The 18,111-nt window shown below is 33.0% G+C and overlaps 4 protein-coding genes across 8 annotated transcripts in view; 1 reads left to right on the top strand and 3 right to left on the bottom strand.

Annotated features, from left to right (window-relative positions):
- LOC111713385 (serine/arginine-rich splicing factor 1B) lies at nt 1-8,384 on the bottom strand. 4 transcript variants are annotated; one of them, XR_002767685.1, is made up of 10 exons: nt 8,241-8,384; nt 7,492-7,592; nt 7,191-7,244; nt 7,011-7,052; nt 5,073-5,149; nt 3,335-3,446; nt 2,881-2,941; nt 1,788-2,125; nt 446-1,336; nt 1-352 (listed from the first exon to the last, which is right to left on the bottom strand). XR_002767685.1 is itself a non-coding variant. In XM_023488236.1 (9 exons), the coding sequence occupies exons 1-8, from the start codon at nt 8,367-8,369 to the stop codon at nt 1,826-1,828; spliced, it is 876 nt and encodes a 291-aa protein (XP_023344004.1). In that variant the 5' UTR covers nt 8,370-8,384; the 3' UTR covers nt 1-1,336; nt 1,788-1,825. The 4 variants fall into 4 exon arrangements, 1 of the variants encoding a protein (XP_023344004.1); XR_002767684.1 differs by having other exon boundaries at nt 1-312; XR_002767688.1 differs by having other exon boundaries at nt 1-539; nt 1,212-1,336.
- LOC111713371 (uncharacterized) lies at nt 8,319-11,809 on the bottom strand. 2 transcript variants are annotated; one of them, XR_002767679.1, is made up of 11 exons: nt 11,644-11,809; nt 11,246-11,344; nt 11,004-11,077; nt 10,897-10,939; nt 10,311-10,695; nt 10,132-10,176; nt 9,985-10,050; nt 9,669-9,758; nt 9,209-9,267; nt 8,732-9,096; nt 8,319-8,604 (listed from the first exon to the last, which is right to left on the bottom strand). XR_002767679.1 is itself a non-coding variant. In XM_023488224.1 (10 exons), exons 1-10 carry the CDS (start codon nt 11,793-11,795, stop codon nt 9,030-9,032), a joined length of 1,080 nt encoding a protein of 359 aa, XP_023343992.1. In that variant the 5' UTR covers nt 11,796-11,809; the 3' UTR covers nt 8,706-9,029. The 2 variants fall into 2 exon arrangements, 1 of the variants encoding a protein (XP_023343992.1); XM_023488224.1 differs by lacking the exon at nt 8,319-8,604 and having other exon boundaries at nt 8,706-9,096.
- A 20-nt stretch (nt 11,810-11,829) lies between these two features.
- LOC111713761 (protein SMG8) overlaps nt 11,830-18,111 on the bottom strand; it is a 16,044-nt gene continuing 9,762 nt past the window's right edge. Inside the window, exons 22-30 of the mRNA XM_023488710.1 lie at nt 17,896-18,011; nt 17,034-17,103; nt 14,625-14,767; nt 14,246-14,391; nt 13,809-13,952; nt 13,383-13,434; nt 12,890-12,945; nt 12,617-12,738; nt 11,830-12,046 (exon numbers count right to left, since the gene is read on the bottom strand). Coding sequence (XP_023344478.1) covers nt 12,009-12,046; nt 12,617-12,738; nt 12,890-12,945; nt 13,383-13,434; nt 13,809-13,952; nt 14,246-14,391; nt 14,625-14,767; nt 17,034-17,103; nt 17,896-18,011 — 887 coding nt within the window. The 3' untranslated portion in view covers nt 11,830-12,008. The remainder of the gene's footprint in view (nt 12,047-12,616; nt 12,739-12,889; nt 12,946-13,382; nt 13,435-13,808; nt 13,953-14,245; nt 14,392-14,624; nt 14,768-17,033; nt 17,104-17,895; nt 18,012-18,111) is intronic.
- Nucleotides 15,253-16,677, top strand: LOC111713361 (uncharacterized). Its single transcript, XM_023488214.1, has 2 exons — nt 15,253-15,424; nt 15,501-16,677. Exons 1-2 carry the CDS (start codon nt 15,356-15,358, stop codon nt 16,512-16,514), a joined length of 1,083 nt encoding a protein of 360 aa, XP_023343982.1. The 5' UTR covers nt 15,253-15,355; the 3' UTR covers nt 16,515-16,677.

Raw genomic sequence — 18,111 nt, 5'->3', positions numbered from 1 at the left:
AACCTTCAGGAAAAATTTATTTCCGAGTCAGAATTAAAAAAAAACGTACTTGCATAATAACTTGAAACGCAGTGTAGAAGTGCTTTGACTCTGGTCCTATGTACATATCTTGAAGTACTATGATCCTAATTCTATGAACATTTCTTAAAGTTCTATGATTCCGTATTCTGATCCTATGAACATCTTGAAGTATTATTATTCTGATCCTATGAATATTGCTAGGAGTACTATGATCCTGATCCTCTGAACATATCCTGGCACTTGATGATCCTGATCCTCTGAACATTGAACTTGTCCTGGCACACTATGATCCTGATAATATGAAAATATCTAATGCCTCATTATCCTGATCCTATAAATAAAATATATCCAGGTCAAGATAAAATCAAGATAAAATAAATATTTCAGAACAATCATCGTCAATATATTCGAATGAACTCGTAACCTGCCAATCCTAAGAACTTTATGAACAATAGTCCATGAATTCTTTGATCCTGCACTTGACTAATCCTGATCCTAAGACTGGAACAGAAAAGATCCTACAAGCATGAAATTATTTAGCAAAATTAAAAAAAGTATAGGTTGAGTTTTGGAACCAATTCAATGTGGTTGGTTTAAAAAAACTTAAACTTTGGAATGATAGAAGAAAATCAATTGTTCAATTTTTAGATTTTACTGAATTTTGTAGGTGTCGTAAAAATGCTATTAGATGGCCATTTCAGACATTTCACAGACGGGTCTATAAAATGTCATATTTATGTAAAGTCTTTCCATGAAATGCCCTATCTATGAAATGTCCCAACACCGCTTCTTCAAATGAAGGGTTTAATCATTTCTAAAGTTTATATTGAATGTCAAATGAGGTAGATATTGACGTCTAAAGTTTATCTTGAATGTCAAATGAGGTAGATATTGACGTCTAAAGTTTATATTGAATGTCAAATGAGGTAGATATTGACGTCTAAAGTTTATCTTGAATGTCAAATGAGGGAGATATTGACGTCTAAAGTTTATCTTGAATGTCAAATGAGGGAGATATTGACGTCTAAAGTTTATCTTGCATGTTTATTTTCTGTGCTCCTAATTTAGTAATTACTGAAATTCTCTGATTATATAGAGCCTCATTACCATACTCTGAAAATCTAATAATACAAATGTTATGAGGACTCCTGTACCCTTCAAATCTTGTCGAATTTTTAAGTACACATAACCTGGCGATCCTAGTGTCCTGAAATATGATCCTGATCCTATGAACATGTCCTATGAGCATTAAACATGTCCCATGATCCTGATCCTATGAACATATCCTGATCCTATGACGGGGACTGTTAAGATCCTGCAAGAAAGTAAAATCATCAATTTATTTCAAAATAAGGTAGTATTTTATTGATTTTCATTGAAACACAATATTTAAATGAAATGCGAGGGAGTATTTATTTAACTACATCATTAAAGAAGGATTGTAGAATTTTAAAAGTACGGATGAAGACGTAAACTTAAAGATGATGATAGTATTGGTAGAATCATTGAACAAGAAAGATTAGTGCTTGCTGTAGATTTAAAGACAAAAAGGGGTTTAGATAAGGATTAGGAATACAAGATCATTGAAACAACAAGGATTGGGAATTAAAACTGAATGATTATCATATTGAGGACGAGAAGGTAGGATTTTCACTAAACACACGATAAACAAAATAACGATGACGATCTAAAATTGATTGAAACAAAATTATGAAAATACATTAAATTACAGAAAAGATCTAGAGAAAGAAAAATCCAGACCAGACCTTGTCATTTCAATCCTCAGTATGCCCCTGGGTGGGATCTAGGATTTACTCCTACTCCTCGTCTCACTCCTCTTCCTCCTATTCCTGCTCCTACTCTCATTCCTGCTCCTACTCTTGCTCTTGCTCCGACTCCTGCTCTTGCTCTTGCTGGATTCAGATCTTGACCTTGATTTGGTATAGGACCGTCTCCTCCTGACCGGGGAGTAGGTCGGGCTGGCTCGAGACATCTTCCTACTCCTTGATCTGCTCCGGCTAGGACTACGTCGCCTGCGGTCAGAACCGCGGTCACGGTCACCTCCACCAATATCCTCCTTCACGCGGACATAACTCGTCTCTCCCTAAAAATCGACAATTAATTTTTAAAACAAAACACTTTCTATCTAGGATCTACCAAACCAGTAGGATGAGTATTCAGTAACAAATTAACTGAATTAACTTTATTTTAGTTCTTTTAGGCGAGGGGGGGGGGGGGGGGGAGGGCTCAATTGGTAATTGAGGACTTCTGCACTCCCCCCTCATTACACATTTAAACACGAATCTTATTTAAACAAACGAAATCGAAAACCATTTTCTCTGACTCCTGGGATGCCAAAATGTTCGTTTCCCTCTATAGAAAATAGACGAAGAAAAAACTGTTTACTGTAGGGTGAGCACAGAGAAGTGAAATTAATAAAATCACAAGGGGCAAGGTTCTCTGGGTGATGTCAACCCTTAGTATTGAAATGCAAAAACATTTTTTCCTCTAATTGATGAACTATTGAGGAAAAAACCTCGATTTTTGTTAGACACTTAGTGACTTTAAATTTTGTACAGGCTGCATTTGGTTCTAAAAATTGAGATAAAAGGCTGAAATTTTGCAAGCAGCCATCTATTGTTGTCCTCAATCAAGATTTTTCCCAAAAACCGAAAACGACCAATCAACCTAAAATTTTCACAAAGTGGTCATAATGGACCACATCAACCAAAGAAACAAAGAACCAACAAATTTAAAATCATCCGTTTGTCACCTGTTTACCAATAGAAAATTAAAGTGAGTTAAACTTCATCGTTTAGTTCTAATGGCAGTGGAGATCCTATATGAAAAGTTTATTACCTCGTGAGATTTGAATTTTGTATCATCGAGTTTCTTCAAAGCGTACTTCATATCCTCATATCTATTGAAAACATCAATCAAATCATAAATAAATCAATTTCTCCTTCTCTTCCCTTTTTTCCTTTGCTGTAGGTGGTTAGGCTGTAGCCCTGGCTAATAATTGTTTAGTAAAAAATTATAAAATGTAAAATGTATTTATTATAATGTTAGCCGAAATATCTATCTATCTATCTATCAAATAAACAAACTCAAACATCATACGTAACGTAAGAAAAAATTTGTTGAATTGATTTAGGCTGCGTTTTAACAATGGAAAACAGGTTTTACCAAAAGGATATTGAGTGTATCAGAAAAAAACAATCTGGAGAACAATGCTATAATCTAAGGCTTTGGTACTGTAATCCTTGAATGTATCATAAACCCCATGCATCATTAAGATATGCGAGAAACCAACCTGAGATATTCTACAGCTCCGGAACCGTCCTTGAAAGTATCAGAGAAACACACATCCCCTGCTTCTCTCATGTGATCCTTGAGATCCTGCCAGCTCCCACTCGCGGGTAAACCTGAGAAAAAAAGAATCAGAAACTGGAATAAGGTTAATTACTGACAAATAATTATGTTAATGCTTTGAATTGGGAACATACACTTTCCTTAAAGTGACATTTTCCGAACTGAATATGGTTTATAGAATAAAAAGATTTATGTTTAAGATAAAAGTTGATCGGAATGATAATCAAGATGATGCTAATACCCTGTGTCTAGATGAAGATAATCAAGATGATGTTTAAACCTGGGTAATGGGTATAGATGATGATAATCAAGATGATGTTTATACCTGGGTAATGGGTATAGATGATGATAATCAAGACGATGTTTATATCTATGTCTAGATGAAGAAAATCAAGATGATGTTAATACCTGTGCATAGATGATGATAATCAAGATGATGTTAATACCTGTGTATAGATAATGATAATCAAGATGATATTAATACCTGGGTATAGATGATGATAATCAAGATGATGTTAATACCTGTGTATAGATGATCATAATCAAGATGATGTTAATACCTGTGCATAGATGATGATAATCAAGATGATGTTAATACCTGTGTATAGATGATCATAATCAAGATGATGTTAATACCTGTGCATAGATGATCATAATCAAGATGATGTTAATACCTGTGCATAGATGATGATAATCAAGATGATGTTAATACCTGTGCATAGATGATGATAATCAAGATGATGTTAATACCTGTGCATAGATGATGATAATCAAGATGATGTTAATACCTGTGCATAGATGATGATAATCAAGATGATGTTAATACCTGTGCATAGATGATGATAATCAAGATGATGTTAATACCTGTGCATAGATGATGATAATCAAGATGATGTTAATACCTGTGCATAGATGATGATAATCAAGATGATGTTAATACCTGTGCATAGATGATGATAATCAAGATGATGTTAATACCTGTGCATAGATGATGATAATCAAGATGATGTTAATACCTGTGCATAGATGATGATAATCAAGATGATGTTAATACCTGTGCATAGATGATGATAATCAAGATGATGTTAATACCTGTGCATAGATGATGATAATCAAGATGATGTTAATACCTGTGCATAGATGATGATAATCAAGATGATGTTAATACCTGTGCATAGATGATGATAATCAAGATGATGTTAATACCTGTGCATAGATGATGATAATCAAGATGATGTTAATACCTGTGCATAGATGATGATAATCAAGATGATGTTAATACCTGTGCATANAAGATAATACTAATAATATGGTTCTGTGTACCTGTGACTAGATAATAATCAAGATAATACTAACAATATGGTGCTGTGTACCTGTGACTAAATAATAATCAAGATAATAATGATAATATGGTGCTGTGTACCTGTGTCTAGATAATAATCAAGATAATACTGAAAATATGGTGCTGGTGTGTACCTGTGACTAGATAATAATCAAGATAATACTAACAATATGGTGCTGTGTACCTGTGACTAAATAATAATCAAGATAATACTGATAATATGGTGCTGTGTACCTGTGTCTAGATAATAATCAAGATAATACAGATAATATGGTGCTGTGTACCTGTGACTATATAATAATCAAGATAATACTGATAATATGGTGCTGGTGTGTACCTGTGACTAGAACCCTGTATTTGGATCTACGAGCAGGTGGTCCTCTGCCTCCACTACGTCCACCTCCAGCTCCAGCCCTAATCAGATTGTTTTCACATTTTAACATCAGGACAAAAACGTTAAAAAAGGTAACGTTGAATATTAAGGGATATTTAAAAAGTAAATAAACCGGAGCATAACATTTTATGATGTTTTTATTTCTGTCAAACTTGTACACCATAAATACAAAGCCTTTCTTTAACGCTTCGCACAAATTCTGAAATACATATTCTTTATGATATTAAGTATTATATGATATCTGTTCGGTTCCATAGTAGTAAACCAGGAGGAACAATTTTAATATTGTTCGCTTCCTTGCGTTTAAGAATTCTTATTCTTACACTGTAGGTGTAGAATTTTCATTCTTCAAACCTCAGACCGTGTAAGAATGTAAATTATTACACGGTCAGAGCGTGAAAGAATGTATATTCTTACACGCTCCGAGCATTAAAGAATGGAAATTCTTAAACTAGTTGAAGAATATTCATTCTTACACGCTCCTTATATTGATCTTTTCAGTATAGATCAATATTGATATTAACTTAATTATTTTGTACTGACAACATGCGCAGGGCAAACTCACCTTTTGCATTCATTTTAATACATGCAAACTTACCTTTTTTAACTAAAAAATAACATGCTCACTTACCTTTTTCTATAATATTAAAACATGCTCACTTACCCTTTATACTTTAATAAAACATGCTCACTTACCTTTTTCTTTTATATTAAAACATGCTCACTTACCTTTTTCTTTTATATTAAAACATGCAAACTTACCTTTTTTACTTTAGTAAAACATGCTCACTTACCTTTTTTATTTTTTGAAGTATTGATATATCTTAATTCAGAAATATCAATTCGAATCTCAACCCAAGTCCTGACAGAAGAGTGGAAATTAACATTTTCTGACCATTCCCAAAAATATGGACGATGCCTTTAGCTTTATATTAGACACTTTCATCAAACTGCCGAGTCTCAAAGCATACTGCCCGACTGCCTACTTTTTTAATATTTTTTAGTTCATCTTCATTTCAAACCAAGTTTGGTGAGACTTTGCAAATCTCTGCATACTTGAAATAATATGGTCAGAGCTTTTCAGTCTGAGTCACCATATCTCGCATAGTTCGAGATGATGAAGTGAAACCACTATCAAAACCAAAAAAAAAGTATAAAAACTTATCATTGAAATATTAGTGTCACAATTTTAATGGAGTCTTAGCACTCCATAGCAATGAAAACAAACCAGTAACCAGTAAGATCTTCATCAGTTTATGTCGAACTGATTCTTACTAGATAACCTGATATCTCCTCTTTTTGGAAGATTTAGGATCTAATATCCAGAAAATGATTTCTTCTATAAATGAAGACACGATATTGTTCAGTAGATTAAGACAACCCACTACAATACCTTCTCCCCATCTAAAAAAAACTCAGGGCAAATTTAACATGCTGTATCTAAATGTAGTACTAGTATCAACTTAAAAAATGAGCAAAATCATTAGAAATTGGTAAACAAACAAACTAAACTAAGGAAACAATCACACCACATGCATTACTTTCAAATTAAGAACCAATTTTTACTTCTAAAATGTTTTTTTTTACATTTTAACATTAGAAAAACAAAAAAAAACAGTGTTAGTCATGGAACCTCACAAATATGATATAATAATAATCTTATGAGGATAAAAATGTAATAATGGAATTCTTAAACTCGATGAAATAATCTTGATGCATTCTTTAACTCAGGCCTGCGGCCTTCGTTAATGAATACATCAAGATTATTTCATCTCCTTTAAGAATTTCCATACTTACATTTTTTTCCTCATAAGATTATCATAATAATTATCAAAGAAAGTCGGATAATACTTCATGAAACAATAAAATTGAAAATTATGCCTGAAACTGCCTCCTCCTCCCTTCGGGAACTCAACTCTAAGCCTGAAAACAGATAGTAAGAAAAATTAAGTTTTTGTGCAAAGGAAATTCACTAGGGAATGGCGGGTATTTATTAACCTTACAAAATTAAATTTCGAAAAGTCTATATAAAAGGAAGACGACAATATGCAACATTTTTACCTGTAACCATCATAATCGTATCCATCCCTAGCATGGACTGCATCCTCTGCATCTCTGAGAAGAAGATATCGTTTAACAATATTTTTATATTTTTATAAGTAAAAAGGGTGGCCCTCCAAGGCATACAGAACAGGGAAACAGGAAAACCTAGTGGACCAGCATACAAATACAAATCATATAAACATGTTGAATTTATACTTGCGGGTTAGGTTACTCGTTTTTGTACAAGGGAACTTGGAGGCTCTTCGTTATAAATAACTAATATTAAGAATTTACAATGCAACTATGAAATAATATGTACCTTGGTTCTTCAAACTCGACAAAAGCAAATGGAGGTCCTCGCCTGTTCTTTAGATCTATGAAAGCAATCTCCCCATACTTATGGAACAAATCTTGAATATCCTTAAAGTGAAAACATTATTGATTATTCGACCTGAGCTGAAAACTTTAGAATGGTGGACATCAAGATCATTGCTTGATCTCCTCTTTTTATTAATCTCCAGTTTAAATATGGCTTGTTCTCCTCTTGTTATTAATCTCCAGAGCTGAAAACTTTAGAATGGTGGATATCGAGATCAACGATTGATCTCCTCTTTTTCTTAATCTCCAGTTTAAATATTGCTTGTTCTCCTCATGTTATTAATCTCCAGATTAATTAACAGATTGGGATAAAGGATATCCCATTCTAAAGTTTTCAACTCAGAGCAGGTAACTTTTGTACTGTGGATATCTAGATCAATGATTGATCTCGCTCTTTTGGTAATCTGCAAATTAATTTAATCTTTGTTCAATATCACGCAGTGTAATTATACCCTGAAAGGAAAGCTGAAATGAAGAGATTAGGCATCGATCCTTAAATCAAAAGTGCCCAATCTGGATTTCGAGATCAAGAGATCGGGATTATGAGTTCCCAAACAAAAGTTGCCAGCTCTGAAAATATTTTTTAATTCAATTGTTTCAGAAACTTTTAAACACTAAACATCTTTAACATAAACTCCATTTAGAGATAAAAGAGATTTAGAACCAGATGGTCCTTTAATTCGTGCTCACCTTAGAACGAATATCCGGCGGTAGATTTCCTACGTACACTCTTCGATCGTTTCCGTCATCTTTTGAGGACATGATGTCTGTAAACATTATTTCATGACATTGATTGTAAAAGTCAACAATATCATTCATTGTACAGAAAATAAATTCAAGTTAAAATTTTTCAAATTTTTACATACAACAGCTGTTGTTAGATTATAAAAGGTCCTGAATAATAATAATGCTATGCAATAATTGTTCATATTCAACGAGGGAATAATATTGTTCGTTGATTATTACACAGAACAGAATAGTTCTGTTAAAATAGCTGAACCATCCCTTTAATTTGATTGTATCACATAAATGCCACCGAGAGTAACAAGAGTCACTAAAATCACATGAGGTATAACAATATTAAAATCAGTGCTTAGGATCCGGATCCGGATCCGGATCCGCATCAAAATTAAATGGATCCTAAGCACTGATTAAAATAATTAGTTTTTTATTCTGTTCACAATTTTAACCAGAAGAAAACTAGCAAATGAACTTTTAAGTCTCATTTAAAATATCATAACTAAGTTTAGACCATAGACGGAGTAATGCTTGCTTGTACTCTGTAGTGTCAAGTGCAGTAGGCACCTCATAAGATTGGACAAAGAACTTCAAGACTTTCCAAATGGCCTATTCTGGATTCCAGAATTCCTATATGGCCTATTCTGGATTCCAGAATTCCTATATGGCCTATTCTGGATTCCAGAATTCATATATATTGCCTATTTTGGATTCCATTTTGGGATTTCATGAACGTCGAATTTATTTCATTTTCTTTCTGAAGCTTCCATCCTCAATTCTACCCGCAGTATCATTGAACCTCAGTTTTCTATTATCAAAAAAATTGTTATCTTTCAAAGTCTTTAAAGTTTTGTACATGAGTAAGTGTAGTATAGGAATCAAAATTAATTATTAAAATATTCATTTTTTTTTTTAAATTCCTAAGAACACAAATTAGTCCACGCACTGTTGCTTCTCCTGGATTTCGTTCTGTCCATTCCTACATAAAATAATATTTTCTCTGTCTCTGTCATGACCCTTTTAAAAGTAAACCCATCCTGAAAAGTAAACCTATCCTAAAAAGTAAATCTAAATCCTGAAAAGTAAACCTATCCTGAAAAGTAAACCTATGCTGAAATGTAAACCTATCCTGAAAAGTAAACCTATCCTGAAAAGTAAACCTAGATCCTGAAAAGTAAACTTATCCTGAAAAGTAAACCTATCCTGAAAAGTAAACCTAGATGCTGAAAAATAATCAAGATAATACTNCTGAAAAGTAAACCTATCCTGAAAAGTAAACCTATCCTGCCAAGTAAACCTATCCTGAAAACTACAAAATTGAAAACTCTATTTTAAAGGAAAACTTATAGAAAGGAAAACTAAGCAGATAAGGAAACATACCCGAATAAACTCTGAAATATGTTCATCATAATCCCGTCCATCTTGTCTGATTCTAGCCTTTATCACCGGAACCAAACTAGATAATCCAACCTGGTAAATAGAGGAAATGTGGTCAGATAATTTACAAAAAAGATTTTTTCTCAAGTGCCAAACAACTCTTTTTAAAAAGTCAATTATGTCTTTGAATTTAAGACTGCTAGCTTGGATGCTAGCTAGTACCACAAAAATTAACAATAAATAAGTTACTTATGTTATCTATTACAAAAGTGTATACAGTTGATAAATTTCCTCAGAAAAACTGGAATATTTTTAATACCTGATGTGCTAAGTTCTGCCATTTGGTCATTATCATTGGATTCCTTGAAACATACTCTATAATCTCCTGATATAATATGATAATAAATTTTAATGGGTGGACATATCTCACTTTTAATATACTTTTAAATGAGTTATAATCAAATTCCTCTGAAATTCCTTCCTCTTCTTCCCTTCTTCTCTTTTCACCAACCTTTAAAAAAAAATAAAGATAAATGAAAACAGTACTAAGAAAAACAATTTAAATTTCACTTCATGATATTTAAATAATTCATGTTGATATTTTTCCTTTCCAGTGATTGAAAAAAAAACAAATATGAATAAAACCTTTGTAAGTGCAGGCATCTCCTGAGTACTATGATCTGATTGACTTGAGAAAATTGATAGATCACTGCTGTGGAGTGGACTGGATCCGGATCTAGTTAACGAGGGACTTGCAGGGACTCGAGGACTTGAGCAGGGAGGGACTTGAGGACCTGAGCAGGAAGGGACTTGGGGACTTGAGCAGGGGGCCCGGGGGCTTGAGCAAGGCACTGATATATGATTGATACGGCTGTGAGGACTAGTTTCGGAAGAAGGACAAGGCCTGGATGAGGATGAGGATGAAAGAATGGATATGTTTGAAGGAGAGAATGGTGGCATGCCATTTTCTATGTGCTGGGATGAATTAAGGGATGGTTCAAGAAGAAGAGGGACCGAAGAATCACTACTTCTGATGGAGCAGAGAACATTAGTTGAGATAAATAAAATTCAGCTTTAATGAAGAATCCTTTAGAATTTCCACACAATCAAAAACCTGAGGTCTTAATTAAAAGGCAAACCATTTTATTCTATCTTCATAAACTGTAAAACTATTGAAATATGAAAATCAAAAATTGATTTATACACATATATGTGCTCGTTACTGCCATTCCTTAAGCGTGTACTGAGTGAACCTGAAGTTTGACTCATCTTAACTAAAAACAATTTTTTATAAAGAATTATTCAATTTTCAATCTGTTCATTAAATCTTCTACTGACCAGCAAACAAATCTCTGTCAGCTTGGACGACCGGCGTATTCTCTAGCTGGGTAGCGAGCCAATCATAATCAGACCTAAGCATTAGTACGTATTTAAAAAGGTAAGAAACTTAGCTTTGGTAAATTAAATTAGGTAAAATCTAAAAATGGTTTCGAGCTGGACCCAACTAGGATCTGGAGCTCTTTATATCAGGAAGAATTTAGTATCCGGATGGGGGCTGTTTTTAGAACGGAATGGATTACCTGAGATAGTCGATGAACCTGTCAAACACCTCCTCCTCGTCCTTCCCCTGCAGGATCTTCAGAAGCTCCTTAATCCTCCCCTCGTTCCTCATCTCATCCCTATATGCTTTTTAGAATTATTTCTGTAGAATTAGACTTAAAAGGATCGTTAAGATATTTTGGTAATGATGGAAATACAAATGACGATTTTAATCAAACATTTAGCAGGTTTTAATATTTTTAAATAAAAATTCAATACATTTAAGTCTGATATAGTCTGAGTTAATGCATTTCATGGTAGTTTTCTTTTCTGTCATATAATGTTAAGTTAATTTTATTTCTGATGATCAATAATTTTTATTTTCATCTGCTCATTTTTTAAAGACCCAATCTCGAAAAAAATTAATTTTTTTGCAAACCTTATTTTAGCATATTCGTCGCTAGATATTATTCGCATTTGTATAAGTGCAGGAGAGATGAGGTCAAAACTGAGGTCGTTACTTAAATCTTCTCTGCACTTATCAATCTTAATTTTCCAGTCCAATACGACCAGGCTGCGGCATTCGCGCATCTTGAAAATCTTAGTACAGGGTCATTTTTTAGTCTGAAAAGAATAGAATGAAGGTGATTACATCTGCAGTTTCACATCAACACAAACCAACAAAAATATCCCGTGAGGTTCTGTTGATTCTCCATCTTTTGTTTGTTCATCTGATTGTAGTTGATCAAACTACGTCCATTTAATCAGATTTAAATAATATTTGCGGGAGCTGATACAATTCTTTCAACTGTCAGTAAAATTTTCATCCACGGAAATACAACCTTAACATTAATAGTTTTTGTATTTAAATATTTCTACGGTTAAGTACAAATATAAAGAGACATAGGAAGAATTAAAAAATGTCGTATTCTTAACTTTCTGATAATGCTGCAGATAGTTAGTTTTTAACTAAATGATTATATGGAGCAATTAAAACTGTTCCCATATATTCATAACTGTTCAGATTTACGTATTAAAGTATAAAACCCATTCAAAATTATCAAAACGACATTTCATAAATTCTTTCCATTTCTCAAAATCTCTGTATCTCAGCATTTTAAAGAGAATTTGAACCTAACTAAAAATAAATAACATGCAGCTTTATCTAACGACCTCTTTATTTCCACAGCTTAAAGAAAATTATTTAAAAAAATACTTTTTTTGCCCAGGTTTCTTCAAATATATTGACTTATGATAACTACGCCGCACAGTGATTATGCCATTATTTACATCATTTATGAATTCCAGCTTTGAATTTATCTCAAAAATACCAAAAAGCCAATGCAGTTACTTTTCTGCAATGTGTCAATTCTAAAACAGTCCCTTTTGATAAAATAAAAAAAATTATCCACCTTTGATGAGTACTCCGTAAGGTTGGTCTCGAGGTGGAGGGATGAGAGGAGGAAGATGGGCTCCACCTTCTCCCCAGTACACATAGGGTAAACGCAGCACCCAGTAGCTTCCAATACTTAACCTACAGACCAAAAGATTATTAACACCTTTCCAAAAAGGAAATGTTCCAGGAATGGTTTTATAATCCAGCTGACAACAGTTTAACAATAACAAATAAAAAAAAGGAAAAAAAGGAGCTAAGAAATTATTTGTCAAGGTTTAGTTTTAAATACCTAGTAGGGGTATCCCAACCAGATACAAATACAGGTCCTCCAGCTACAGGCTGAACCTAACCAAGTAATTAATACAACATTTATCAAAAATAATATGTACCTTGTATTAACTTTATCTTTATTTTAATTTAAATGTACTCTATGCGTAATTTTAAGTAACTTTCCATGCAAAAAAGACAATGCCCGATCCAAAACGGTATCCTTCAAAAAGTTTTGTAATCAAGCATAAATTAGATTATATTTATAATTTTAAATATTTATTATTTTCAATTGTGGTTTCTCTACAAAAGAGACTTGTGCATTTCTACTACAGGAAACATAACAATTTAACACTGTTAAACCTACAAAAACGACAATATTTTAGTAATATTTATCAAATAATGAATGAAAGAATACTGGTTGAATTGGGCATTGTCATCTTTGCATAGAGGGTCACTTGAAATTACGCTTACTGTCCCTTTAAGTTGTTAAGATAAACTTGAACAAAATATACCTGAGGGAACAGGGTTATATAAACAGGAGCTTTTGGAGTAACAATATGAATCCTAAACAAACAAATACATTTTATAAACAAACCATCATTCCTTAGAAGAATATTTTATTAATCAACCGATTTTTTAAAAAGCATAAAATGCAATCTTACAAATAAAAACAACAACAATATAAAGCTTGAACATCAAAAATCAGCACCAAAAAAAGCGTCTTCATTGCAGAGCGTCTACAAATACAACAAAAAACAAATATTTGGACCGTAACAATGACAGAAAAAGCAACAACAGCTAAGAAAACAAACAAATAAATTTAGGTAAACAACATCAATGCATTACTAAAAAGAAATAACAAGGGAAAAAAATTCATAACAAAATAAATTACAAACTACTGCAACCATGGTATTTACAGTATAAAAACAGTAATCGACCTCATAAGTTGGGCAACTGGTGGAGACTTAGCCCTGCAAGGACAAGCCATGTACAGGGGCATATCACTAGTAACAAGACGCTGAGCAGCTTCGCGTAGCGTACTGGAGCTCTTCATTGGTTTATCAGGAGCAGATACCATAAACCTAGAAAATATACGTCAGGTTCAGCGTCTTAAACATGAACACAACGAACGCGAACGCAAACAACAACAACAAAAATAATGACAATGACAAAGACAAAAATAATGACAGAAACAAAAATAATGACAAAAACAAAAATAATGACAAAAACAAAAATAATGACGAAGACAGAGACAGAGACAGAGACAAAGTCAAGACAAAGACAAAGACAAAGACAAAGACAAAGACAAAGACATAGACAAAGACAAAGACAAAGTCAATAAAAATAATAATAAAAATAACCTAGACATAATTACCTATGCCCTCTAGGACATTCGTATTCAAACCCTAGAAAGACCTTAACCGTGATCTTTTCCTTCTGTTCGTCATTGAGCAGAGTTGCTCTCCTAGCAGCATACTCAAGTACATGACTCCACTTACTGGCCAGCTCTTCCTCAGTTGCCTATAAAACTTAAGTGCTAAGTATACAGTGTAGAGTGTAGAGTGCAGAGTGTAGAGTGTGGAGTGTTGAGTGTAGAGTGTACTGTACAGTGTACAAAATATACACCCGGATTCATTACGTTTAAAAATAGCTCCATGTTTTTCTATTATACATGCCTGAAAGGACGTAGAATTTTTTTCTGGAAGCTTTGGGCTTTCAACCCTCGGCATCTAAGACCTTATTCTGTAAATTACCTTTGTGAGTGGGACCTCCCAGGGCAGAAGGAACTTGGAGCTAGACATGAACCCTGGCATTGCTCCCAACCCAGCAGAGTGGGAGTAGGAGTGACTAGATCCCATCAGGATTAAACTCCAGGAGCTAAACTCAGGTTTCAAGCCTGAACAATTTTCATTATTTAACTATTGGAGCATAACTCTTGATTTAACAGTTTTGATTAAATTTCAGAGCTAAGTTTGGTTTCGAAAACATTTTGTCCTGGTGACACTCTGTCAACGAAACTCAATTCTTAAACTTTTGATAACGCTACACAATCGGGTAAATTCTGGTTTCAAATCTTAAATATTTTAATTTAGACTCCCGAAGCTCAACTAAGATTTTACACTTGAACAGTTTTCATGATTTAAATATGGGAGCAAAATTCTCGATTCAAAATCGAACTATATTTTTGAATTCCTGGAGCTGAACGTTATAACTATGCAATTTAGTTTATCAATCACTATTTTAAATAACATGACTGAAAATACTTGTCCATTTACAATTTTAGTTCAAATCGCTATTATTTTTAAGTCATGTTACATTCTCAATTCTTATTTATTTTATGACAAATGGACATTGAAAAAGTTCAAATTTTTAAATGTTAAACTCGCTAATATATGTTTTGAAATCGTTAAGTGAATTTGTGTTTCCGAAAACTCGCAAACATAATGGAGAAATCCCCGAAATACACACTAGTTGAATTAACACAATGAATTCTCGCATACCTTGTTTCCTATTTCTTCTCTTAAAGATGGTTATCACAGAGGACAAAGAAAAGGTAAAGAAAACCCGAACATTTTTTTTGTAACTAACACTGAATACTGTTCCATAAATATGTCTTTTAAATTTTTTAGACTTGCTTTAGAGGGATATGTTTCTTAGATGACTACCCTGTGGATAATATGAAGACTTTTTTCGCCAAGATAACCCTTGGTCAAATTGTGGACATTAATCTTGATCATAAAACTGTCACAGCGGAGGTTCAAATTGAAATTTCGTTTCTAGAAAGGATGATTGAAGCTAATGAAACTCGTGATGCTGATATAGAGCTTTCTTTGGACATATATAAAACACCGGAACTCGTAGAAATTTTTCCCACGAGGAAACGATTTGAACCAGCTTCTCCTTCCACCCAAAGAGTTCATGAATTGATCAAAGGCGAAGGAGCTATGATAACTGTTACGTTAAACAAAATAATTGAATTCTATTGTAAGGTGAACTTAAACATGTATCCTTTCCAAAGAGTTCGTTGCGAAATAGGGCTTTCGACTGTTAATGAAGGAGATGAAGTTAAAGTTTTGGAGCATCAACATATCAGGCTTGCAGACAACTTTGTGTTCCCATTGGCGACTGATTACGAAATCTATTATTATCCACATCTCCGGAGTCAATATAAACAGATATTATTAGATGGGAGAGAAGAGATTGAGAAACAATCAGCAATTGGTTTTTTGTTAGTTCTAAAATATCATTCGATGGAGGTCATCCTCATTTACTACCTTCCAGCCTTTATCATGGTTTGTCTGAGTCTACTGTCTTTTCTTATACCTTCGGCGCATTACTCATATAAAGTTATCCTTATACTGCTGTCCCTACTTAATCTAGAAAACCAGTTAATAGGCCTAAATAAGATATCTCCTAAAGGTGGGTCTGGACCTACAGCGGCAGCTGTCTATCTCTTAGGATGTACAATAACCTCCACTCTTTGTTTATGTCTCAATATTGTCGTGTTCAGGTGGAATAAGTATCCTTTCATCTTAAAAGAAGTTAATTTTTACTCTGGTTTGCTTAATCTTGTCACTTTTATTCTTTTTAATATTCTCTACTGGTCAGTCCTTATACCTAACATTCAGAAAACTGAATATTAAATACTTTAATTCATTATGACATGAATTTTATATTTTAGTTTACAGATTTCATTTAAATTGTGAAAGAAATAATCATTGTACTCTGTTTACCTTAGTTCTGTTAATTGTATAATTTTAGCAAAAATATATGTTAAAAAAATGAAGTTCGTTATCATTAAGATTTATTTTCAATCACAAACAAAAAATTTATTTAATATTCTGTAGAATATTTAAATTTAAATTTTAAATTTTTTTTTATTAATGAAAGCCCTAGTTAAGAGTGGGGGGGATTCTTGACCCTATATTTTCATTTTTATTGAGATTTATTATTGAAAATTATTGAAAATAAGGTTGAACTCGAAGGTCTTTAGAAACAAGTATGAAAATTTGATAAGTTAATAAGAAAATACTTCTCTATATTCATGATTTCATATTTATGGTGTCCTTGATAAAAAACTAAAGACTAAAGAGAAGTCATTGATTTGTATTATAGATGATAATGCTTTTAATTGAGCATAAAAGTAAAATATAATCAACTACCTGGATTAGATGTCAAAGTTTTCATGTGAGTTAAAAACTGAGTACTGCTCCTGCTTAGAAGACTCTCAACCTATAATTAAACAATTAAATCAAATTCATAATATTTTAAAATTGTTTAGTAATAGTTGTAAGCTTGCTCTGATATTAATGATCTACAATATATCTTTAATGGGCCGCTTACAGTCTTGGGAAACAATATAATTCTTAAAACTTTTGATGCGGGAATCTGACCTAACATTTTAAAACTGTAATCTCCACAATTATTCTAGGAAGTTTAAGGCTTGAATTTAACCAACTTTAAACCATGTTATCAGGGCTGGAAACTCTTGTATTGTGGATATCGAGATCAAGGCTTTTTTTGTTTTTGTTTCTGCAGATTAATTTAATCTTTATTTTATATCCTGAGTTCCTAAATTCAACCAATTTGCAGAAAACGCAAATCAGAAGCCGGAAAATTTGGCGCGCAATTAATGCGAGACTTTCATTAGTCGGAACCCGGCAGTGATATCCAAAAGGAAGGATTAAGCAGAAAATTAAGTGTCCACAATGGATATCGAGATTTAACGAATGGAATTAATAGTATCCAGCATGCACAAGAGTTTCCAGCTTAGTTTACTTAAGGAGATCTACCAATCTATTATCTACAGACTACAGAGAGAGAAGAAAAATTGTCAATGTTTACCTGGGACAACCTCAGATGTTCGAACATAAATAATAAAGTTGGAATATTTTCAAGCCCAAAGTAAGCCCCTTAAAAAAAATCTTCTAAGCTCTCTGTTACAAGATTTATTTCTGAAGATTTGTATCATCTAACACCTTATGGTGCTCCAGGTACACAATGTACAATGGACATTGATGTTACCTTGGCTGTTTGATTTGTCTGAGCTCCATCTATATGTATGTTCTCTAGAACCTCAAGGATAAAATCAGTTTCATCTTGTATAGTTGGAGTACATGAAGATCGAGAACTTGTCTCTCCTAAAACAGGTTAATCATGTAATAGGGTGTATTAAGACATTATGGAAGGAAATTTAGAACGCATCAAAGATGAATTAGTAAATGGTTGATTTATATGTTT

The sequence above is a fragment of the Eurytemora carolleeae genome, unplaced genomic scaffold, assembly GCF_000591075.1.
Source record: "Eurytemora carolleeae unplaced genomic scaffold, Eaff_2.0 scaffold29, whole genome shotgun sequence".
Classification (NCBI taxonomy): domain Eukaryota; kingdom Metazoa; phylum Arthropoda; class Copepoda; order Calanoida; family Temoridae; genus Eurytemora; species Eurytemora carolleeae.
The sequence above is the reverse complement of the archived record's forward strand: the minus strand, read 5'-3'. Positions and strand labels throughout refer to the sequence as shown.

What these genes read in the sequence shown, in the direction of transcription:
- LOC111713385 (XM_023488236.1), bottom strand. Translation starts at nt 8,369, where the DNA reads ATGAATGATATTGTTGACTTTTACAATCAATGTCATGAAATAATGTTT. An exon ending in GTCGAGTTTGAAGAACCAAG is followed by an intron (nt 7,245 to 7,491) that starts GTACATATTATT and finishes TCTTCTTCTCAG; the next exon opens with AGATGCAGAGGATGCAGTCC. An exon ending in GGAGGAGGAGGCAGTTTCAG is followed by an intron (nt 5,150 to 7,010) that starts GCATAATTTTCA and finishes CAATCTGATTAG; the next exon opens with GGCTGGAGCTGGAGGTGGAC.
- LOC111713371 (XM_023488224.1), bottom strand. Translation starts at nt 11,795, where the DNA reads ATGCGCGAATGCCGCAGCCTGGTCGTATTGGACTGGAAAATTAAGATT. An exon ending in AAGAGGAAGGAATTTCAGAG is followed by an intron (nt 10,051 to 10,131) that starts GAATTTGATTAT and finishes ATATTATATCAG; the next exon opens with GAGATTATAGAGTATGTTTC. An exon ending in GGACTAATTTGTGTTCTTAG is followed by an intron (nt 9,097 to 9,208) that starts GAATTTAAAAAA and finishes TTTTGATAATAG; the next exon opens with AAAACTGAGGTTCAATGATA.
- LOC111713361 (XM_023488214.1), top strand. Translation starts at nt 15,356, where the DNA reads ATGAATTCTCGCATACCTTGTTTCCTATTTCTTCTCTTAAAGATGGTT. An exon ending in TCACAGAGGACAAAGAAAAG is followed by an intron (nt 15,425 to 15,500) that starts GTAAAGAAAACC and finishes TAAATTTTTTAG; the next exon opens with ACTTGCTTTAGAGGGATATG.